Source organism: Lithobates pipiens, unplaced genomic scaffold (genome assembly GCF_037356315.1).
Source record: "Lithobates pipiens isolate NorthernLeopardFrog02 unplaced genomic scaffold, aLitPip1_a1.2 Scaffold_8, whole genome shotgun sequence".
NCBI lineage: Eukaryota > Metazoa > Chordata > Amphibia > Anura > Ranidae > Lithobates > Lithobates pipiens.
The window spans coordinates 41,188,910-41,212,301 of record NW_027507903.1 but is presented as its reverse complement, the minus strand read 5'-3'; the positions used below and the strand labels follow the sequence as shown (position 1 = coordinate 41,212,301).

The 23,392-nt window shown below is 44.4% G+C and overlaps 1 protein-coding gene across 1 annotated transcript in view; it reads right to left on the bottom strand.

Moving 5' to 3' along the window:
• Nucleotides 1-23,392, bottom strand: part of RHCG (Rh family C glycoprotein) — a 167,337-nt gene that overhangs the window by 39,233 nt on the left and 104,712 nt on the right. The window contains exon 3 of the mRNA XM_077472834.1: nucleotides 5,834-5,984. Coding sequence (XP_077328960.1) covers nucleotides 5,834-5,984 — 151 coding nt within the window. The remainder of the gene's footprint in view (nucleotides 1-5,833; nucleotides 5,985-23,392) is intronic.

Genomic DNA, 23,392 nt, shown 5'->3' with positions numbered 1-23,392 from the left:
CCATCTGTCATCAGTGTCACGCGTCATCGGTGCCATGTATTAGTGCCATCTGTCATCGGTGGCACGTATTAGTGCCACGTATTAGTGCCATCTGTCATCAGTGCCACGTATTAGTGCCACGTGTCTTCAGTGCCACGTATTAGTGCCACGTGTCATCAGTGCTACATATAAGTGCCACGTGTCATCAGGGCCACATATTAGTGCCATCTGTCATCAGTGCCACATATTAGTGCCATCTGTCATCAGTGCCACGTGTCATCAGTGTCACGTATAAGTGTCATCATTGCCACGTATCAGTGCCATCTGTCATCAGTGTCACGTGTCATTGTCCTGGTGCTTCAAAAGTGTAATAAATAGTCAACAAGTTAGATGTGTAATTTATGTTCCTAGAACACATGATGGCGCTACCTGCATGTTGGGCCTCTCTATGTGGCCAGGCTGTGAAAAGGTCCCACACATGTGGTATTGTTATACTCAGGAGGAGTAGCAGAATTTTTTGGGGGTGTCATTTGTGGTATACACATGCCACGTGAGAGAAATAACCTATTACAATGACAATTTTGTGGAGAAAAAAAATGAAAAATCTTAATTTTGCAAAGAATTGTGGGAAAAAAATGACAACATCAAAAAGCTCACTATGCCTCTTACTAAATACCTTGGAATGTCTACTTTCCAAAAAGGGGTCATTTGGGGGGTATTTGTACTTTCCTGACTTGTTCGGGTCACAAGAAGCGAGATAGGCCACCAGTACATCAGATGTGATCAATTTTGTGCGATTCGCACCACAGCTTGTAGACTCTCTAACTTTCACAAAGACCAAATAATACCCACTAATTTGGGTTATTTTTACCAAAGATATGTAGCAGTATAAATTGTGGCCAAAATTTATGAAGAAAAATTAATAATTTGCATAAGTCTGTCACAGAAACAAAGAAAAATGCGGGTTTTTTTTCGAAATTTTCGGTTTTTTTTCATTTATAGCGCAAAAAATAAAAACCCCAGAGGTGATCAAATACCACCAAAAGAAAGCTCTATTTGTGGGAAAAAAAGGACAAAAAATTCATTTGGGTACAGTGTTGCATGACTGAGTAATTGTCATTCAAATTGTGAGAGCACCGAAAGCTGAAAATTGGTCTGGGCAGGAAGGGTGTTTAAGTGCCCAGTAAGCAAGTGGTTAAAGTAACACAGTGTTGTATCGCAAAAAATGACCTGGTCACAAAAGGGGGTAAATCCTCCAGAGTGGATACGCAAAAAAACACGGAAGGTTTAATATTTCTTTAAGCATTCATGCAGACACAACGTAAAACTGCTTTCAAGGGCATCTGGCTTCTTTTTCTACCTCCAAAAGCTCTTCCATGTTAGTCTATGGTTAAATCACACTTGTTTAATAATAATAAAAAAAGTAAACAGATTAAACGTAGTCAAAACATAGAGTTCAGGAAGCAGAACGGATAGTCAGACAAGCCAAAATGACAGGGAGCCAGAGAACAGCGTAGTAGGACAGCAAGCAGGATCTGGAGCCAGAAGGAATGTCAGCCAAGCAAGTCTTTAACTGGAACACAGGAGAACATCTCTAGAGATGTAACCAAGGCAAAGGCAGAGATCATCTGGACTGGACGGCTTAAGTAAGCAGGACTGACGAGCAGGATATCATCAACAGGTGAGTCACGGTGGAGAGATGGGAGCTGGCAATTAGCTGACAGCTGAGTGGCCAGCTCAAAGAAGGATGGGCTGAGCCCAGCCCTGACACCAACGCCACACCCTCCCCCCTGGAAGACAGATTGGAAGGCAGCCATCAAAGGCCTACTTACCTTAGTAGGGAGATGACAAGGATCCGGGGTAGGGCTGCTGCTCCTTGCTCCAGTTACTCTTCATTCCGGGGCTGTTGCTTCTCCTCCTGGCCAAACAGGAAGTGGGTACTGAGACCCCATTGACGGGACTCCTAAGACTCCCTGATTGGCCAGGAGGAGAATCAGGAAGACAATAGCGAACATTAATTTGCTATTGTCACAAAACTGGGTACGCTCAGGGTGCATTGCTCTGCGCCACAAGCCCAACCTTTTTTCAGCCAATTAGAGCCTCAGGCTCTAATCATGTGCTTTAAAAAAAAAACTCCAAATGCATCCTGCATGTAGATTAGGGGCCGGGCGCATGAATTAGGGGGCGGAGCCCCTGCGCCCCCGTATGGGCCGCCACTGAAATCAACCCCTATGTGTCCATGAGTTTAGAGGCAAAAAAATAAACAAATCCACTGCCAGTGCACCCAGGAGCAGCTGCCTCTTGTCAAAAAAAAAAAAAAAAGAAAAAAAGCTTAACATGTCTAAATGCGACTAAATGTACATTAATGCTAGGCATCAGAATTCTGGCCAACGAAATGATTTAAAGCCCAATTAAAGCGCAGCTGACAAGAGGAAAGGCTTCTAAGAGATCATTGTGATCCGACCAGAAAGTCTGTACGTTTTTACTTTCATTTAACAGACCAGGCTGTCCAACAATGTAGCAGTTAGACAGTTGAGGCAAACCATTTAACAGTAACAGGGGTGCTTACAATGGTCAGCTTTTATTAATTTATGTAATATACTGGAAGAGAAAAAGAAGAACGTTATTGAAAAGCAGTATAAATAGCCCACTTAATGAAATGCATCATACCAAATAGTGGGAATAATCCCCCCCAGTGTACCCACCATTAAAAAAAACTAAAAAACACATAAATTGACAAGGTTGTCACAAAAATGGTGCCAACATATGGGCCCCACACACCTACCCATGCATTCACAGATCGAAAGACTGGTGTTGTCCGAGGTCAATAATCCGGGGCTCAATGTATAAGACCCCTTTCACACTGAGGCACTTTACAGGTGCTACAGCGCTAAAAATAGCACCTGCATAGCAGCAGTAAAGAGCCGCTCCTGTCTCTCTAGTGTGAAAGCCCCGAGTGCTTTCACACTGGAGCGGTGCATTAGCAGGACGTAAAGACCCCTTCCACACTGAGCCACCCCAGGCATCAGTCCCGTCGTTTTTAGTGACGCTATTCAGCTGCTAGCGGCTGAAAAGAGGGTAAATCCGCCCGCAAAATGCCAGTGGAGCGGTGCGTTGCCGGCGGTATAGCAGCGCTGCCCCATTGTTTTCAATGGGCAGGGGCACTTTTGCAACAGTGAGTTCACCGGTCCTAATGTGCTCCAAAGAAGCTGCTGGCAGGACTTTTTCTGACGCCCTGCAGCGCACCACTCCAGTGTGAAAGCCCCCAGGCTTTCACACTGGAGTGAATGGAGCCGCTGTTTCAGGGCGATGTTTCAGATGCTATTTTTAACACTATAGTGCCTGCAAAGTGCCTCAGTGTGAAAGGGGTCTAAAAAAACTCCTGCAAGAAGCATCTTTGGAGCGGTGAAGGAGCGGTGTACAGACCGTTCCTTCACCACCCCTGCCCATTGAAATCAAAGGGGCAGCGCGGCTGCAGTGGTTTTAACCATTTCTCGGCCGCTAGCGGGAGGTAAAAGTGTCCCACTAGCGGCCGACTGGCGCCACAAAATTGACGGTAAAGCGCCGCTAAAAATAGCTTTACCGCCGATGCACCCACCGCCCCAGTGTGAAAGGGGCCTAAGAGCCTGAGCTTTAACCTAGCATGTCCAACAATAGACTTGTGCGGATGTAGTGTAAACACTATGATTCTATAGCGAGCAGATGAGCCTCACAGAGTCAAATACCCAGCTGATATAATGTTAATATGACTGGGTGTGCAGAGATGATGGTATTGAAATATCATGAGCTGAGAAGAAGTACAAAAATATCCATTTGTGTAGCCACTAGTTCGCTGAACGTGGATATGCAGGGCACCATAAAGAAGCTATGTTTAGCAGTAGTAGGTTATTGGACCCATATGGCAGAATGCCATGTAATATATGGGAGTACGTGCAGCACTATCGTGAATTGAACTGAAAAAAATCAAAAAAAAGAAGAAAAATCGAATAGATGTTTACAGTTCATGTACCGTCCAATATAAGAATATTTGGGATTAAACGTGCAATTCGTTTGGTTCCAAATTAGTTTAACAAATTTTGACAAATTTGTTAATTCCAAAATTTCAGAATTTCCCAAATTCTGAATTTGGAAATTCGAAATTTGTAATTTCCAAATTTACGGATTTCCGAATTTTTGGAATTTGAAAATTCAAAAATTTAGAAAATCCAAAAATTTGAAAATCTGAAAAAAAGAAAGAAAATCAGTAAAATTCAAAATAACTAACTATTAAAATTTATAGGTATTGGAATTTCCTTTCAAATTTGGCTGTTAGTGAACATAACAAGTACGAATTTATCTGAAGTTACGAATGATCTGAAATAACAAATGCCTTATCTAAACGAATGGAACATAATGATCTAATAATAAAACTTTTTTTTTATTATTATTTATTATTTTATTCCATTACATTTGATTAGATGTGGCATTCATTATTTCGGATAATTTGTAACTTCAGATAAATTTGTATTCGTTACATTCACTAACAGCCAAATTTGAAAGGAAATTCCTATACCTATATTTAATAGTTAGTTATTATTTAAAATTTTACTGATTTTATTTCTTTTTCTTTTTTTAGATTTTCGAATTTTTGAATTTCTGAATTTTCGATTTCTGAAAATCCAAAAATTCGTATTTCAAAAATTCATATTTCGGAAATTCGAAAATTCTGAAACTTGAAAATCCGAATGTCTACTTGGGATAGCCTGAGCACTGTCAGTGAGAGTGTCTAGTCAGCATTAAGAGGAGATTCCTCTCTTGGAGTCCTTGTCCCGTAATGGCAGATCAGCCACTGCAATGTGGAGGATAGCTGTCAGTATAGCGTGCAATATACACCTTAAGAACTTGACAGTCCTGTATTCCAAGAGTTAGCATAACACTGAGAATGACATTTGAATTGCCATGAAGCGTTGCCTGGAGGCTCTCACCGCTTTGTAGTATTAACTCGTGTTGTGGTGATGCATAGGAATCTCCCTTCATAGTTTATGAACGTTTATCAACGTGCTTCCGTATCCTCTGCTGTAGATGGACGGACCAACAAACATTGACCATATATCATTTTTGGGGGTTTTGTGTAATCTTTAGGCCAAAAATGATTTTTAAGCATGTGTGCAAAAGACGCAAAAACGGCTCTGGCAGCGTCCGTTCTGTTCACATGAGTTTGTCCCTTTGGAAATTTTCATTCGGGAAAATCTAAAATCGGAATGTCAAAAGTTGTGTACAGACTGTAGGAAAATCAAACAATCTTGTCTCGTATGGAGTTTTTCTTCCAATTCCAACTACTTTTTTACGAGAACCTACATTTTTCACTTGGAAAACCACAAAACATATTTTAGACAGCTATTTATACGTGTTAAAGTCAATTTAAATATCTTTTTACATATTATTTTTGGAAGGATGTCAAACATCCAGTGTGTTATTATGCAATAAAAAAACACCAATTTTCTTATAGAACTATTTAAGTGGAATGCCGTCATATGACTAGCAATTCAGACTTCACCTTTCATAATAGTTTGAACAAAGATTACCGCATCTGCCTCCCTCCCAAATCACACCCATTCCATTGGTAATTATTTTCAGGGAGAAGTTTATTTTGACAGCAAAATTGCATAAATTGCTGAGATAACTGTTCCCAACTTCTTCTCGTGTGAATATTAGGGGACACAGTGAGAAGCAATGCAGTAAAGATTGGCAAATGCATGATTAAGATTAAGTATATGAGTTCATCAGATGACCTCGAATTCCTCTTATTTTCTTTTTTTTCATAACAAAAATGTTCTGATAATAAATAGGAAGCCAAAGGAAATGTAAATCTTACATGGAGCAGGTTGAGAAGAATATATTCATTCACTGCAAAGAGCGTCACTTGGAACAAGGTCATCAGCATGACTTGTACAGGGCTGACTGTCCCCAGAACTCCACCAAAGGCAATGCACACAGATCCCACACAGAAATCAGCGTTGATGAGGCTGAAAAAAAATTCATGAAATTAGTATTTAAATGAAAACCAGAAGGAAAGATTAATGGCAAGTATAAAATAACTGGAAAACTAAATTTTAGCATTGTTTAGATACATTTTTATGGCATGATTGGATGATAAAATCAGCAGAGCTTCCCCTCATTTCAGATCTTCCCTTCAGATATAAAGCGACTGCACTTGCACTGCAAAATGAATTGGCCTTTAAAATCAACCCCTTATGCCGTGTACACATGGCTGGACTTTGACAGCAAAGGTCCGACGGAACAAATCCGTCGGACAATTCGATCGTGTGTGGGCTTCATCGGACCTTTGCTGTCGAAAAAAATCAGACAGACTTTAGATTTAGAACATGTTTCAAATCTTTCTGATGGACTCGAGTCCGGTTAAAAAATCCATTTGTCTGTATGCAAGTCCGACGCACGCAAATCTACGCTAGAGCAGCTATTGGCTACTGGCTATGAACTTCCTTATTCTAGTCCGGTCGTACGTCATCACGGTCGAATCCGTCGGACTTTGTTGTGATTGTGTGTGGCTAGTCCGTTCGTTCGAAAAGTCCATTGGAAGTCTGCCGAAAGTCCGTGGGGAAGACCATGGGACCTAGTCTGCGGGAAAGTCTGGTCGTGTGTACACGGCATAAGTGTGAGATTATATATATATATATATATATATACACACACAGTGCTGTGTGGGCCAGCTTAATATTGGACCCTACGGACTAAGGCTGGGAAGCCATTAAAGATCATGTGTGTGTAAAGGCAAGCGTCCCTATACTTTTGAAATATAGTGCATATGTATGAATATATACAGTTGTGTGAAAAAGTATTTGCCCCCTTCCTGATTTTTTTTTTTTTTTGGGATATTTCTCACAAATTTAAATGATTCAGATCATTAAACACATTTTAATATTATATAATAAATAAATAATAATTAATAAATAAAGAAAGCCTGTATGGGTGGAAGTGGCGACCAAGTGTCGGGGGGAGGGGGGGTGGTTGGTTGGCTGGCCGGGGGGGGGGGGGGGCTGGCTGGCTGGTAGGGCCGCCCCCCTAAGAAAATTGAGCACCAGCCGCCACTAGTCAGTAGGAGGAATGCAACCCATAAGGCCCGTACACACGGTCGGACTTTTTGACAACAAACATGCAAATTAGCTGTTTTGGAGCAACATCCGACTGTGTGTACGCTCCATCGGACAAACTTTTTCTGTTTTCATCGGACTTTTGTTGGCTGTGCGAACGTACAAACTTTCTGGCAACAAAAGTCCGATGGAGCAAAGTCCTACCGTGTGTACGCAAAAGCATCGGACTTTTGTACAAGGTACAAACACGCATGCTCAGAACCATTGCAAACGATCAGACTACAATACAGAAGTTGACCAAAGGTGGCGCTGGAGTCATTGAACGTCCTCTTTTGAAGCGGCGTCAGTACGTTGTGACGTCATTACGTTCGTGTTTGTTGTCAAAAAGTCAGACCGTGTGTATGCAATACAAACTTGTGGACAACACACTTTGTACAAAAGTCCACGGAAAAGTTTGTACAAGTCCGACCGTGTGTATGGGGCTTTACAGTGGTGGTCAGAATGCCATCCTTACAAACAGCTAAAAAAGATTAGAAATGAAAAGAATATAGGGATGGGATTTTTACGGTGCTTATGTATAATTTGTACAAAGAAGAAAGATTTTTTGTATAAAGAAATGTATTTAATAAAAACAATATAGTTTATTAATACAATTAAAATAGCACATATGGTGCATTATTAACAATTCACATATTGTTTAGGGGGTCCTGGATATATAAAGTTGAGTGTTGAGTATCACCCGCTGTTGTCTGCATCGAGCCGGTGACGTCAGACGCCGGCTCGATGGATGGGGGTATAAGAGTCTGGCTCTACCTAATGGATCTTAGACACGGAGGGACCCTGTGCGTAGCTAACGGTGGAGTTAGACGGAGTAAGTTCCTTAAATTCTTATACTGCCCCCCTGGAATATATTGTTATATTTGCAATTCTTATTCATACTTGGTTACATTTATATATTTTTTCCAAGCATATGCCGAATGTGTCTTTGAACACATAGGTGGAAACACTGATCCCTTGAGTAGTGCACTCACAGTGAGGTTGATAAAACGTTGTGCTTCAATTAATTGGATACAAAGTTATTTATAAGTAAGTAGTTGATACTTTGATAACTACTCATACATATGTTTAGTTTATAAAAATGCTGTTCATTGTAAACTAGCCATTCCACTAGATGAATTGAATCCGTGTAACTGCTCTTAATACTTATATAAATAATAACAAATATAAAATGTAGAGGCTTTTTTGCCTTCTCCTCATTATTGAGGATTTACATATTTTATTCTTATACGATTTATATTATTATTATGATCATAATTATAAATTAATATAATCTTAATAATCTTTTCTTCTATAACTCCATATTAATAAAACATATTTACATTACTGTCCAGACTCAGTGCCGTCTGTGCCCCCCTTTGCTGAGCGGCCCATACTGGTTGCAGGGCCACACACACCTCTAACAAACTGAGGCGGATGCTTCGTGCGTTTGAGGGTTGATCTGGCTAGGGGTAAGCGTTTTCTGGAACTTTTGGATGAAAAAGCTTGATGATATATTATGTATTTTGCAATGGACTGTGTGATATTAAAGGGGTTGTAAAGGTAAATGTTTTTTCACCTTAATGCATTCTATGCATTAAGGTGAAAAAACATCTGACAGTGCCGGCGCCCCCAGCCCCCCCCCCCCCCATTTTACTTACCTCACCCCTCGAAAATCCCGCGCTCGCCCCCGTCGTCCTTTCCACCGTTCAGCCTGGCCGCTGATTGGCTGGTGTGGATGGATGGAAAGCAGCACAGCCATTGGAAAGCAGCACAGCCATTGACTCGCGCTGCTGTCAATCACATCCACTGATGCGCAGCGCCGAGGGGCGGGGCCATGTGATATAGCGAGCGGCTATAGCCGCCGGCTGTATCACAGGAGCGCGCCCGCAGGTGCTTCTCACCATGCGAGGGAGCTCGCATGAACGTGAGAAGCACCTGCGGGAGGAAGCCGAGACAGTCGCCGAGGGACCCCAGAAGAGCAGGTTCAGGGCCACTCTGTGCAAAACGAGCTGCACAGTGGATTTAAGTATAACATGTTTGTTATTTTAAAAAAAATAAAAAAAATCACTTTACAATCCCTTTAATGAATACCACTTACTGTTACTCATTTTTCTTTTTTTGATATCATTGTAATTATTAGCTTGTACATCCCCTGAGGAAACTAATGCGAAACATGTCGGGATGAATTGTTGCAAGTACCTCAACTTGACTTGACATTTGATGTGGGGGGGGGGGGGGGAGTTGCTCTGGACATCTGCTTGGATCATCTGCAACAAGAGTGTGAGTGAGCTCCGGCCTGCACCCTTCACAGCCTAAGTATTAAGTTATTACTAAAACCAGTAGTAATCAAAGACAGGGGCAATTATTTAATATGATAAACAATAGACACATTTATATAGTCTTATTGATACAATCAGCACTTTGAGTGCACCCATAATGCTGATCAAATTTGAGTTTGACACCCCTGCTCTAGACCAGCCATTCTCAATCAGGGTTCCATTGGGCTGTGACTGATTGAGCTACAATTTGATGCTTCCTGCATAATTCTAGGGCAGAACTAGCAACAATCTTTTTTAGCTTTTATAAGTTTTGGTTCTGGCTATCAGAAAACACCCAAAAAACACCCACATTATAGTAGGCACCTCATCCCAATTACAAAATTAGAAATGAAAAGAATATAGGGATGGGATTTTTACGGTGCTTATGTATAATTTGTACAAAGAAGAAAGATTTTTTGTATAAAGAAATGTATTTAATAAAAACAATATAGTTTATTAATACAATTAAAATAGCACATATGGTGCATTATTAACAATTCACATATTTTTAATGCATTTTTTTTTTGGGTGGTCCTCCACTTTAACTGTGTCCAAGTTGACTTCAACTCCGACAAAAGAAGGACCGTATAGAGAAGAGAACATTAAGGCTATGGGGGTACCTCATCCTTATCCTTATTCAACTTTGCATAGAGAACCAACATGATGGATTATTGCGGTACCAAAGAAGAATTTTATACACAAGTTAATAAAGAATACATTTATTGTAACAAAATTTACACATAGAAAGCACACATGATAAAAACATCCAATTAATTGTAAGGTTCAATACAATAGTTCTAAAAAATATCACAGAGATTGTTGACGCGTTTCACTTAGTAGCTTCTTCAGAACCGATTACTCAGTGATTTGCAACAACAGAACCCCATATTAAAGTGGAAGTAAACACATGGATTTAAACAGTTAAAAAAAAAGGCATGCCGGAAATGCTAACTGCACATTGGCTGTTCTCTCAGCCAAACTATCAAACCATCCAATGGCTGGTGTCATAACGAATCACATGTGCAGCACCATAGCAGTTGAAGATTAAACAGAGGCAAAGATGGCAGCTTCCTTGGCTGAAAACGATAGGGGAGTTTACTTCCACTTTAAGAACACAAGATAGATTCACCTACTCCACCTAAAAAAGGAGAATTGATAGGCCCATGTCAAAAAAGGAGGAAAGATGGATGAGTAGATGCGGGGATAATATATATAGGACCCCTGGTTAGCTTAAAAGGATAACCGTAATCAAACCAAGTACAGATACAATTTAAAAAATTGCAACATCCCTGGGTGTAACAACTTTATAGATTTTAAAATATAAAATGTTAATGAGTTCACACATTTCAGCTAATAATTTAACAAGGGAGAGGTAAGGTGTCACCGAGCCAAATGATAATATTTAATTATACCTGTAACTGCCCTGCAGGCATCTACTAGATATCTGCGGTGCCGTGATGCATAAACTTTTAATAAAAGCAGTTTACTAAAATGTACTTGCACTATAAAGTATAATATCTGTCAATGCTATAGTGAGGTGCATGATGTTCTTGTACGGTGGGAACCTTTCCTTTTCTGAGACAATTAACGCTTTTCAGGTAAATAATAATCAAATAAAAAAAATGAACTGAATTTATGAACTTGGTAAGAATGCAAAAGAAAAACATGACCATATATTGCCATCAGTTATCAAAGATTACCGTATATCATCACTATTCTGTTTTCTGGCAATTAAAAAGCTTTAATAGTTACTGAGTTAGATATAATTATACTATAAGCTTAACAGTAGACATGTTATAGTATTTATTGCTATTTACTGGGTGAAAAGAATGGGTGTGTAAGGTGTAGCCTCTAAAAGTTTACACCCTTTCTGGCATTTTCAGATTTTTCTTCTGAAAAGTGAATCATTGTTTACAGGACAGTGTACAGTGAGCATATATTGACCGCCATGTTTTCAAAGCCACATGCATACTGTCCGGGTCGCACTGGTGAGCCTCTTCTCCAGCCAGGCAGTCAATCTACAAGGCCTCATTGTTAATATTTACTTTACTTTTAATGGCCTATGTTTACTTCTGAGCTCCCACCACTTAGGCTGGCCATACACTATACCATTTTCTTATTTGATTTACAGTATCTTCAACTATGAAGTGCAAGGGCCTGCCTGATTGCTTACAAATTGAAAGGGGTTAGATTTGACCTTATATTATATTGTTTTGGTAAATCTAAAGGAACGTTGAACAAGAAAATTGTATAGTGTATGGCCAGCCTTAGAATTCCTCTGATTTCTGGTTTCTACTGCTCTTTAAAGTGGTAATGCCGCCAACAAAAAAAATTGCTTAAAATTCATTAAACAATTAAAATAAAAAAAAGTCTACTCACCTCTAATGCCTGTTGTAAGGGGGGCCCTCATAGTCTGCCTCCTTCATTGCCCAGGCTGGTGACATCACTTCCCCTCGGCACCGCACAGTCATCTGGGACCTGTCACGTGTCCCAGATGACTGTACGGGTTATCACGGCGCGCGGCACTGCTCATGCATGCGCAATGGGTGCCCGGCTGTGAAGCCACAGCCGGGTGCACACAGTAAGAATGCCGGCGCTGCGAGCGGAGCAGGGAACGACGGGGGGCTACGTTCCCCCGCATCGCTGGACCCTGGGACAGGTAAGTGTCCGATTATTAAAAGTCAACAGCTGCAGTATATGTAGCTGCTGACTTTTAAAAAAAAAATTTGAGGGAGAACCCAACTTTAAAGGGGTTGTAAAGGTAAATGTTTTTTCACCTTAATGCATTCTATGGCCGCTGATTGGCTGGAGTGGATGGATGGAAAGCAGCGCAGCCATTGGCTCGCGCTGCTGTCAATCACATCCACTGAAGCGGAGCGCCGGGGGGCGGGGCCGTGTGATACAGCGAGCAGCTATAGCCGCCGGCTGTATCACGGGAGCGCGCCTGCAGATGCTTCTCACCATGCGAGGGAGCTCGCATGAACGTGAGAAGCATCTGAGGGAGGAAGCTGAGACAGCCGCCGAGGGACCCTAGAAGAGCAGGTTCGGGGCCACTCTGTGCAAAAACGAGCTGCACAGTGGAGTTAAGTATAACATGTTTGTTATTTAAAAAAAAAAAAATTCACTTTACAATCCCTTTAAGTCCTTCTGCAGACCTTGGGGTTCCACTCTTACATCTGCTGTTTTCTGACCACATGTTTATTCTTTGATCTCTTTTGATGGTCGGCTCTGGTTACCTCTGGCAATGATCTAAGGTTAAACCCCCCTGATTTAGCTTTTGTCTTGCTGTCTGGCACCTATGCCATTTCGCTTGCAAGAACCCATGACCTGACCAATACCATAAATTAGTCTAAAGACCGCTGCTTTGCTTTAGCCTATCTAGCCACCAGCAAGGCCATCACAAAGACAAGGATTGCTCCATGACGTGTCCACTGCATAAAGTTTTCAATCTCACCACGTGGTGAAAACCAGGTACTTCTAGAATCTTTTCCTTGGCAAAATCGTATCTCTATCATGCTGGTGACTCTAATTATCCTTTGTTTTCATTGATACGCTGCTCAAATTCAATCTAGGGTAGAAGTTGTAAGGATAGAAATATGGGAGCATTGCACACTTAATTTTCAAGGTAAAAAAACTACAAGGCTGTCAAATGGATCCTTCCTTAACTAAAATCTCACGCTCTAATTGGACAAGGTGAAGAGGCAGGCTGGTAACATCACAATCTCTACCTCCAATCTGTGGATACTTCAAATTAATTGAGAAAATGCAAAGTGCTCTTTGAATAGTGACCACCTCTGTTCTCTAAGCAGCAAGACAGCCACTCAACTTTGAACTTCAAAAGACCATGGTGATCACTGTAATAGCGATGCCTACTGCATTTGTAAGCAGGTTGTACAATAAGTTAGTGGCTGGCCCTGACCGGGGGGAAAGGGTTACGTCATGTGTGCTCAGTTCCTGGGCTGTTTGGTCCCAGCCAGCCCACCTGTGCTTTAAAAAGGGGGAAGGCTGAGGCCCTGGGCCCTTGTTTGGTTCGGTTCCCGCTCACAGTTTGTGGCATTAGTACGGCTACGTCTTGTAGTACTCTAAAGGCACTGGGATTTTTGGAAGACATCCAAGTCATAAGGAATACCAGCAGTGGCGTAACTAGAACCTTCAGGGCCCCGGTGCAAAAAATGATGGAGGGCCCCCCTGACCTCCGGGCCAGGGCCCTTCCCACTGATCTCAGGGGCAGCAGGACCTGGATAGAAGGGGGAACAAATCCCCTCCATTTTCCTCATGCAGCCACTGAATGCCTATCAGAGGGAGAGGAGGAGAAGCAGAAATTTAGTGGCTGCAGGAGAAAAATGGAGGGGGATTTGTTTCTCTAAATGCCCCCCCATCCAGGTGGTCAGGGGCAACATGTGTGCTATTGCAATTGTAACCCCTGTAGTTGCGCCCCTGGGATGAGTGGGTGGCAGCGGTGTTGGTGGGGGATGGGATCAGTGGCGGTTGGGGAGGGATAGGATCAGTGTCATCGGTGGTGGGGGGGTGGGATGCGTGGCAGCGGCGAGGGAGAGATGGGATGAGTGGCAGCGGTGGGGGGGATGGGATCAGTGGCAGCAGTGGTGGTTGGGTAGGGATGGGATCAGTGACAACGGTGGTGGTGGGGGGATGGGATAAGTGGCAGCGGTGAGGGGGATGGGATCCGTGGCAAGGGTTGTGGTGGGGAGGTGGGATCAGTGGTAGGGGGGATTGAATGGGATGAGTGGCAGAGGTGGTGGGGGAATGGGATCAGTGCCAAGGGTGATGGTTGGGGAGGGTGGGATGGGTGTTAGTGGAAGGGGGGGATTGGATGGGATGAGTGGCAGCGGTGGTGGGAGGATGGAATCCATGGCAAGGATGGTGGTTGGGGGCGGTGGGTGGGATTGAGATCAGCGGCAAGGATGGGGTCAGTGGCAGTAGTGGTCATGGTGGATCAGTGGCAGCAGTGGCAGTAGTGGTGGTGTGGGGGGTATCAGGGTATCAGTGGCAGTAGTGGTGGTGGTGTGGGGGATCAGTGGCAGTAGTGGTGGTGGTATCAGGGTATCAGTGGCAGTAGTGGTGGTGGTATCAGTGGCAGTAGTGGTGGTGGTATCAGTGGCAGTAGTGGTGGTGGTATCAGGGTATCAGTGGCAGTAGTGGTGGTGGTATCCGTGGCAGTAGTGGTGGTGGTGGTGCGGGGGGGATCAGTGGCAGTAGTGGTGGTGTGGGGGGATCAGTGGCAGTAGTGGTGGTGTGGGGGGATCAGTGGCAGTAGTGGTGGTGTGGGTATCAGTGCAGTAGTGGTGGTGTGGGGGGATCAGTACAGTAGTGGTGGTGTGGGTATCAGTGCAGTAGGGGTGTGGGGCGGGGGGATTAGTACAGTAGTGGTAGTGTGGGGATCAGTGGCAGTAATGGTGTGGGGATCAGTGCAGTAGTGGTGGTGGTGTGGGGGTATCAGTGCAGTAGTGGGGGTGGTGTGGGGGTATCAGTGCAGTAGTGGGGGTATCAGCGCAGTAGTGGGGGTGGTGTGGGGGTATCAGTGCAGTAGTGGGGGTGGTGTGGGGGTATCAGTGCAGTAGTGGGGGTGGTGTGGGGGTATCAGTGCAGTAGTGGGGGTGGTGTGGGGGTATCAGTGCAGTAGTGGGGGTGGTGTGGATTTATCAGTGCAGTAGTGGGGGTGGTGTGGGGGTATCAGTGCAGTAGTGGGGGTGGTGTGGGGGTATCAGCGCAGTAGTGGGGGTGGTGTGGGGGTATCAGCGCAGTAGTGGGGGTGGTGTGGGGGTATCAGCGCAGTAGTGGGGGTGGTGTGGGGGTATCAGCGCAGTATTGGGGGTGGTGTGGGGGTATCAGTGCAGTATTGGGGGTGGTGTGGGGGTATCAGTGCAGTAGTGGGGGTGGTGTGGGGGTATCAGTGCAGTAGTGGGGGTGGTGTGGGGGTATCAGTGCAGTAGTGGGGGTGGTGTGGATTTATCAGTGCAGTAGTGGGGGTGGTGTGGGGGTATCAGTGCAGTAGTGGTGGTGGTGTGGGGGTATCAGTGCAGTAGTGGGGGTGGTGTGGGGGTATCAGCGCAGTAGTGGGGGTGGTGTGGGGGTATCAGTGCAGTAGTGGGGGTGGTGTGGGGGTATCAGCGCAGTAGTGGGGGTGGTGTGGGGGTATCAGCGCAGTAGTGGGGGTGGTGTGGGGGTATCAGCGCAGTAGTGGGGGTGGTGTGGGGGTATCAGCGCAGTAGTGGGGGTGGTGTGGGGGTATCAGCGCAGTATTGGGGGTGGTGTGGGGGTATCAGCGCAGTAGTGGTGGTGGTGTGGGGGTATCAGCGCAGTAGTGGTGGTGGTGTGGGGGTATCAGCGCAGTAGTGGTGGTGGTGTGGGGGTATCAGCGCAGTAGTGGGGGTGGTGTGGGGGTATCAGCGCAGTAGTGGGGGTGGTGTGGGGGTATCAGCGCAGTAGTGGGGGTGGTGTGGGGGTATCAGCGCAGTATTGGGGGTGGTGTGGGGGTATCAGCGCAGTAGTGGTGGTGGTGTGGGGGTATCAGCGCAGTAGTGGTGGTGGTGTGGGGGTATCAGCGCAGTAGTGGTGGTGGTGTGGGGGTATCAGCGCAGTAGTGGGGGTGGTGTGGGGGTATCAGCGCAGTAGTGGGGGTGGTGTGGGGGTATCAGCGCAGTAGTGGGGGTGGTGTGGGGGTATCAGCGCAGTAGTGGTGGTGGTGTGGGGGTATCAGCGCAGTAGTGGGGGTGGTGTGGGGGTATCAGCGCAGTAGTGGTGGTGGTGTGGGGGTATCAGCGCAGTAGTGGGGGTGGTGTGGGGGTATCAGCGCAGTAGTGGGGGTGGTGTGGGGGTATCAGCGCAGTAGTGGGGGTGGTGTGGGGGTATCAGCGCAGTAGTGGGGGTGGTGTGGGGGTATCAGCGCAGTAGTGGTGGTGGTGTGGGGGTATCAGCGCAGTAGTGGTGGTGGTGTGGGGGTATCAGCGCAGTAGTGGGGGTGGTGTGGGGGTATCAGCGCAGTAGTGGTGGTGGTGTGGGGGTATCAGCGCAGTAGTGGGGGTGGTGTGGGGGTATCAGCGCAGTAGTGGGGGTGGTGTGGGGGTATCAGCGCAGTAGTGGGGGTGGTGTGGGGGTATCAGTGCAGTAGTGGTGGTGGTGTGGGGGTATCAGTGCAGTAGTGGTGGTGGTGTGGGGGTATCAGTGCATTAGTGATGGTGGTGTGGGGGTATCAGTGCAGTAGTGGGGGTGGTGTGGGGGTATCAGTGCAGTAGTGGTGGTGGTGTGGGGGTATCAGTGCAGTAGTGGTGGTGGTGTGGGGGTATCAGTGCAGTAGTGGGGGTGGTGTGGGGGTATCAGTGCAGTAGTGGGGGTGGTGTGGGGGTATCAGTGCATTAGTGGTGGTGTGGGGATCAGTGGCAGTGTTGATATTGAGGGATGGGTGCTACTCACTTGCAGATCACTCTGTTCTCCTTCCTTGCTGGGTCTTGCTTGGATGAGCAGTAGCACTGAGCAGAGGGGATGGGCGGGGCCTGTGAGTGCAGGCAGGGCCATAGAAGATGGGCGGAGTGGGCGGGGACTGTGCCCGTGAGTTCAGGCAGCGAGTATGGGTGGAGAGGATGGGCGAAGTGGGCGGGGACTGTGCCCCTAAGTGTGGGATGAGAGGATGGGTGGAGAGGATGGGCGGAGCCTTGCAGTGTGCCCGTGAATGCGATCAGTAAGGATGGGCGGATCGGCAGGAGAGGATGGGCGGAGCTCCCCGTGAATGCAGTGTCCCCGTGAATGACTGTACTTTCTCCCAGGCGGCGGCGGGCCCCCCTACAGTGGCGGAACCAGAGGGCCCAGTCGCCAATGCGACTGGTGCGACCCTGGTAATTCCGCCACTGAATACCAGCATTGACTATCACCTCATAGAGGTATGCCGGGCCAGTCACACAACTGTAGTTAGATTAGGGACAAGGACAGTTTTCATATTGAACTGTTACGCTGCAACTTGTTCAGTAAAGTTACATTAATTGTTCTAAGCCCGGTGTGAAGTTATTTTAAAGGGGTTCATTTTGGTTCTGGCATATCTAAAGAACATGGCTCTGTAAAGCACAAAGCTGTATGAAGCAGAATCACTACAAAATGGTTAGCTCAGCAGACAAGGGACAGGAGTGTAGCAGGGACATGCTGTCAGGGGGAGCACCTGCCATGGGATCAAGAGGGAGTTTGAGGGTAGGTAGCTAAAGTCCTACCGCAGCACTGGTCAAAATTTGGGGCTCCTAGGACCTATGGTTCCAGAGATACAGGGCTCCTTGCACAGCCTGTCAGAGGCCAGTTTAAATACAAGCTGGCACCCTCTGTTTGCAGCAGACTGAGAGGATGAGCTCACAGTGCCTCTCCTCACTTCTTGTCAGAGGCACTGAGCTCAATGGACAGCTTGGAGTCTTGGACCAATGGTAAAGTACCATTGGCCCAAGCCGTCCAATAATAATGCTGCAGCGGAGGCATGCCTCTTACTGCAGTATCATAGAAGGACGGATGTGTCTCAAAGACAAATACTTCCAGCCCAGCCCTCTTAACCAGAAGAAAACCAGAAGATAAAAAAGCATTGTGTACAAGAATTACCCACAATCCCATATTTTTCTCACACAGTTAAGAGGGAGAACGAGAATCTGCTGCTACTGAAACGGTACAAGCTACATTATATATTATTATGCTATATGTTATAAGATAATCATTTATTGTTTATTGTGAAATTACTGGTTTGAAGTTACAACTTCAAACTTCAGTAATTTGTATTAAGCCACCTACTTGAGTACAGTTTTTGAAAATATAGTAAATTACCTTAAAAGTAATATATATAATAATTATTTGTATATTACTTACTTATAGTAATTACCCCTTGCCACCCAGGCCAATCCTGATACTTCTCTCCTACAAAATTACTCAGAACCCCCAAACATTATATGTATTGTTTTAGCAGACACCCTAGGGCAACCCTGTCCTCATCACCCACTAACAGGCCAGGTTTGCAAGATAATTGAAATACATATCAGGTGATATCATTTGCTGCTTAGTGATTGCAGTATTCTAGTCTGCATCTCCCCCAAGGTAATACTTAAAACCTGGCCTTTTAGTGGGTCCTGAGGACAGGGTTGATGACCACTGCCCTAGGGAATAAAATGGCGGACGTCGCAACTTTTTATGTCACACAGTCATTTTTCAAACATGTTTTTTTTGGAAAGAAACTCTTTTATGAATTAAAAAAAACAAACAAACATTAAAATCAGCCCAATTTGTCTGTATAATGTGAAAGATGATGTTACGCCAAGTAAATAGATACCTAACATGTCACGCTTTAAAATTGCGCACACTTGTGGAATGGCACCAAACTTCAGTGATTAAAAATCTCCATAGGCAATGCTTTTAAATTTTTTTAGAGGTTACCTGTTTAGAGTTAGAGGAGGTCTAGTGCTAGAATTATTGCTCTCGCTCTATTGATTGTGGCGTATGTAACCTGTGTGTATCAGCCACTGACCTCAGCATGTCCCTGCAGTGTAATTGCTAAGAGTCATTGTTGTTGCTAAGCACAAGTTCAAGACACAAAGCAACCAGCCATTAGGCGTGGGACCTAGAAAGGCGAGAGGTCCTCCGGTAGCAAAGGGGTTATCTGGCTCCCTCCCTAGTGATCGGTATCCAATAGCAACCGGACCTGAAGCCCGGTTACAGAGATCTATGGCCTGGTCATGAGGTATGGGAAGAGAAGGAGGTAAGAGAGAGAGAGAGATCCCTAAATCTTTCCCCTATTTTGTAGACGCTATAGCTTTTGTGTAAATCAAAAAACATGATGAGGAATTTTTTTTTATTATTATTATTCTTTTTTTATAAAATACCACCAAAAGGAAGCTCTATTTGTGGGAAGAAAGGGACACTAATTTGTTTGTGCAACAGGTCACACGACCAAGCAATTGTCAGTTAAAGCGATACAGTGCCGTAACGCGAAAAAAATGGCCTGGTCAGTAAGGGGGTAAACCCTTCCGGGGTTGAAGTGGTTAAAGTGGTTGTAAAGGCTGAAGGTTTTGTATCCTCATGCATTCTATGGAGGCTCCCCCCCACAGCCTATGCTGCCCCCCCCCCCCCCCTGATCTCTCTCTTTTCATTGCTTGAGACACAGCAGTGGGAGTCATTGCCTCCAACTGCTGTCAATCACAGCCAGTAAGCCAATGATGAGAGAGTGGGGGCAGGGCCAAGCCACAGCTCTATGTGCGACTGTCCCTGATTTCGAGGGACTGTCCCTAATTTGGAACAAAGTCCCTCTTTCCTCCTCATTTGTCCCTCATTTTGGTCTGATCCATATAGTTGTATATAAAATGCACTATTTATCTTTCAAAAAGTGTTTCCCAGTGCTAAACTTTTCATCCAATTTCTAAATTGTTGCATTTGTAAATTTCATAAGCCAATATAAAGAAATAGTGGTGGTTTAACTAATAATTAGGCGTGGCAGGGGGTGTGCCCTACGCCTACATACTTTTGCTAATACCCCGTTTCCCCGAAAATAAGACCTAGTGTGATTGTCGGTGATGGCTGCAATACAAGCCCTACCCCCAAATAAGCCCTACCCTGTTTCCCCCGAAAATAAGCCCCACCCTGAAAATAAGACCTACGAGGACTTTAACTAGGGCTTATTTGGGGGGTAGGGCTTATATTGCAGCCATCACCGAAAATCACACTAGGTCTTATTTTCAGGGAAACAGGGTAGTTGTCCCTCATTCCCATCTCAAAAAGTTGGGAGTTATGTATGTGTCTCATGGACCATTACATAGAGGAGGTAAGTGTGATATGTTTTTTTTTTCCTTTTAAACTGAACCTTTAGAATCACTTTAATGTTAGATTGGTTACATGACCGCAGACCCTTCCTGGGTATTGATGAGCACGTTCTGCGCTAAAGGTGGCCCCCGTATGCAGGGCAAGGATGATCCGTCCCACAAGTTAATTTCCAGCTTCCACTGGGATCAGACAGGTATGGCAAGGTATGGCACAGGTATGTCACAGGCATGGCTCAGGCATGGCACAGGCATGGCTCAGGTATGGCACAGGCTGGACGAATGTAACCATGGAAAAGTATCTATAACTACACTTCAGATTTAAACCTAGCATTCCCTATGTCTATAGTACCAGTGTGACAAAAACCATAAATATTATCCATTTAAAATAGGACAGGTATTTTATACCACTCATATTAAATACTGAGAGTACCACCTGCCCAATTTTAAATTTGTTTTTACATTTTAAGTTTTGCTAAGCAGTATTTGTCATACACTTCACGCAGCAGGACTGGAGATTGTAAACTGTCCTTCTTGTCACATCAAAAAGGAACATGATTGCTTTTCCCTTTGGCTGTGCACCTGTCAAGCAAAAAAATGCAGACCCACCCTGTGAAGCAATACAAAAACCACCTCTGGTGCAATAGGATGAAGCAATGTGCACAGTTATTCAATCTCCATTGAGACAACAGACGTACAAAGGAAGACAAAGCAAAAATCTGATTGTTATCCTGCAAGCATGTTTTTGACAAGAAACACAGAAGAGTTTTGTGACCTGGGGAAATGACTATGCGTTATACTGCTCTGTTAGCACATGATATCAATTTTATGTCATTAAGATCATAATATTGTATAATAAGCAGGATGACATTCTGCTGCAAAATAGGAATCCCCATGACCTAAAAAAAAAATCTTATAAACTTAACTTTCATAACATAGCCGGCAACATCTGGGTGGGGTGTTGAGTATTTATGCAAAATGCCAAAGAAATGTTAAAGCAGTCTGAAGCTAAATGTTGTAAAAATACAGTTCATGTTCACATTTACTTTTAGGTGTTGCGTTTGTACATTTTATAGATGCCAATTTAAAGTGATACCAAAATGTATAATTTTTTTAACCACTTGCCTACCGGGCCAATTCTGGCATTTCTCTCATTTATGTAAAAATCTCAGTTTTTTTTTTTTAGAGAATTACTTAGAACACCCAAAAATTTTATTTGTATATATATATATATATATATATATATATATATATATATATATATTTTTTTTTTTGCAGAGACCTTAGGGAATAAAATGGTTGTTATTGCAAATTTTTTATGTCACACAGTATTTGTACAACAATTTTTATGGCAAAAAAACAAAACTTTCCTGAATTAAAAAAAACGATTTTTACCCCAATTTTGTATATCGTGAAAGATGATGTTACGCCAAGTAAATAGATAACAAACATGTCATGCTTTAAAATTGCACACACTTCCAATCTAGAGTGGTCAAGTTTATATGGGGCTCTAAGGGCTATAGGCTGTCCTGCACCACTCTATATACGCCACAAACCAAGGGCGGGCTTGGCGTTCCGGACCTTTGGGCATATTATAAGGTGGTGCAGCTTATGCAATTGTCCATTGTGTATTTATGACGGGAACATCTTGATTGAGTTAATATCAAACGACAAGCGATCCCCTCCTATACTACTGATTTTTTTGGGGCGTCCTGCTAAGGCCAGACCCGCTATTATGATGCCTGCCCTCTCTCATTTCTTTGTATTATGGGATCGGGTACGCACTAACCCGGCATTGGTTTCAGCCTATACCCCTTTAGATCATCTGTTTCATAACCCAGCTTTTCCTCCAGGCATGGAGATCAGAGACTTTAAATGGTCGACAGACCTTTACCATATAGGACATTTCTATACGCATAAAGGGCCCTTTACCTTGACACATTGCATTAATAATTTAGAGATGCCCCATACTGAACTGTTCCATTTTCTCCAAATTAAGTATTTCCTGTCAGGACTCCGCTCCCCCTGAGACCCTCCCTCATTAACATCTTATGAACAATGGTGTTCTAAAGGCCAGGGTACTAGAGGTGGCATTTCCAGGCCTCACCAATGAAAGATCCATACATGTTGGCATGGGAGAGGGACCTTGACACAGACTTTGCGCCCAAGTCCTGGTATTCCAGGCTTCGGGTCGCTTATAAGGGTATATTGAATGTCTCTTTACCCACTTCAGCCCTGGAAGGATTTGCCCCCTTAATAACCAGCCCATTTTTTGCCATACAGCACTGTATCGCTTTAACTGACCCAAACAAAATTGACGTTCATTTTTACCCACAAAAAAAACCCTTACTTTTGGTGGTATTCGATCAGCTCTGCGGTTTTTATTTTTTGCGCTATAAGCAAAAAACCCAGACATTCTACTTTATACTTTTTACTTTCTGCTATAATACATATACAAATGTATATATTGATTCCGCTGGACCCACAGGCATGCTCCCGCCGCACGCACGCCCCCTATCCTCCTTGCACAGACTGACATACACCTACGGTGGTTTGCTCAGGAGAGCCGACCTGCTGCAAAATAATGACAGCGCCTGGTCGGCAAGAGGTTAATAGAGGTGAGCGTTAAAGTTTTGACAAGGTGGCATCTGGTTCGCACTCACCTAGCTAAGATGTACCCATCATCATCAGCAGACTGCTTTAGAGGGTGTTCTCTATGAGATACTATGATCCATATATGGTGGGAATGTCCCAGGATTAGGGGTTATTGGAATAAGGTCTTTTCTATGATATGAAAAATAATAGGCCTTGAACTAGCACAACTACCCTCTACTGGTCTTCTGCTGAATGATGTGACAGACAATATGCCGCATCACACGAGACATTTAGTTTATGCTGCTGGCGGCCAAGATCACCATTGCTGGTGCTTGGAAATCTTCCTCTGTCTCTATCCGCAGCAGTGGCGGTGCGTCCTTAAGGGCGCACGGGCGCTGCCCCTCTCTCCTGCCCCCCCGTAGCATCAATAGATTGCATGAATCTATGGCTGCCGTTGACATTCCCTTTTGAGGTGCCTGGCCCCTTTTTCAGGGAGCCTGAATGACAGCAGCGTTTTTTTTAAGCACCTGATTAGAGCCATAGGCTCTAATAGGCGTCAAAAAAGGTGGCCTGCGAGCGCCAT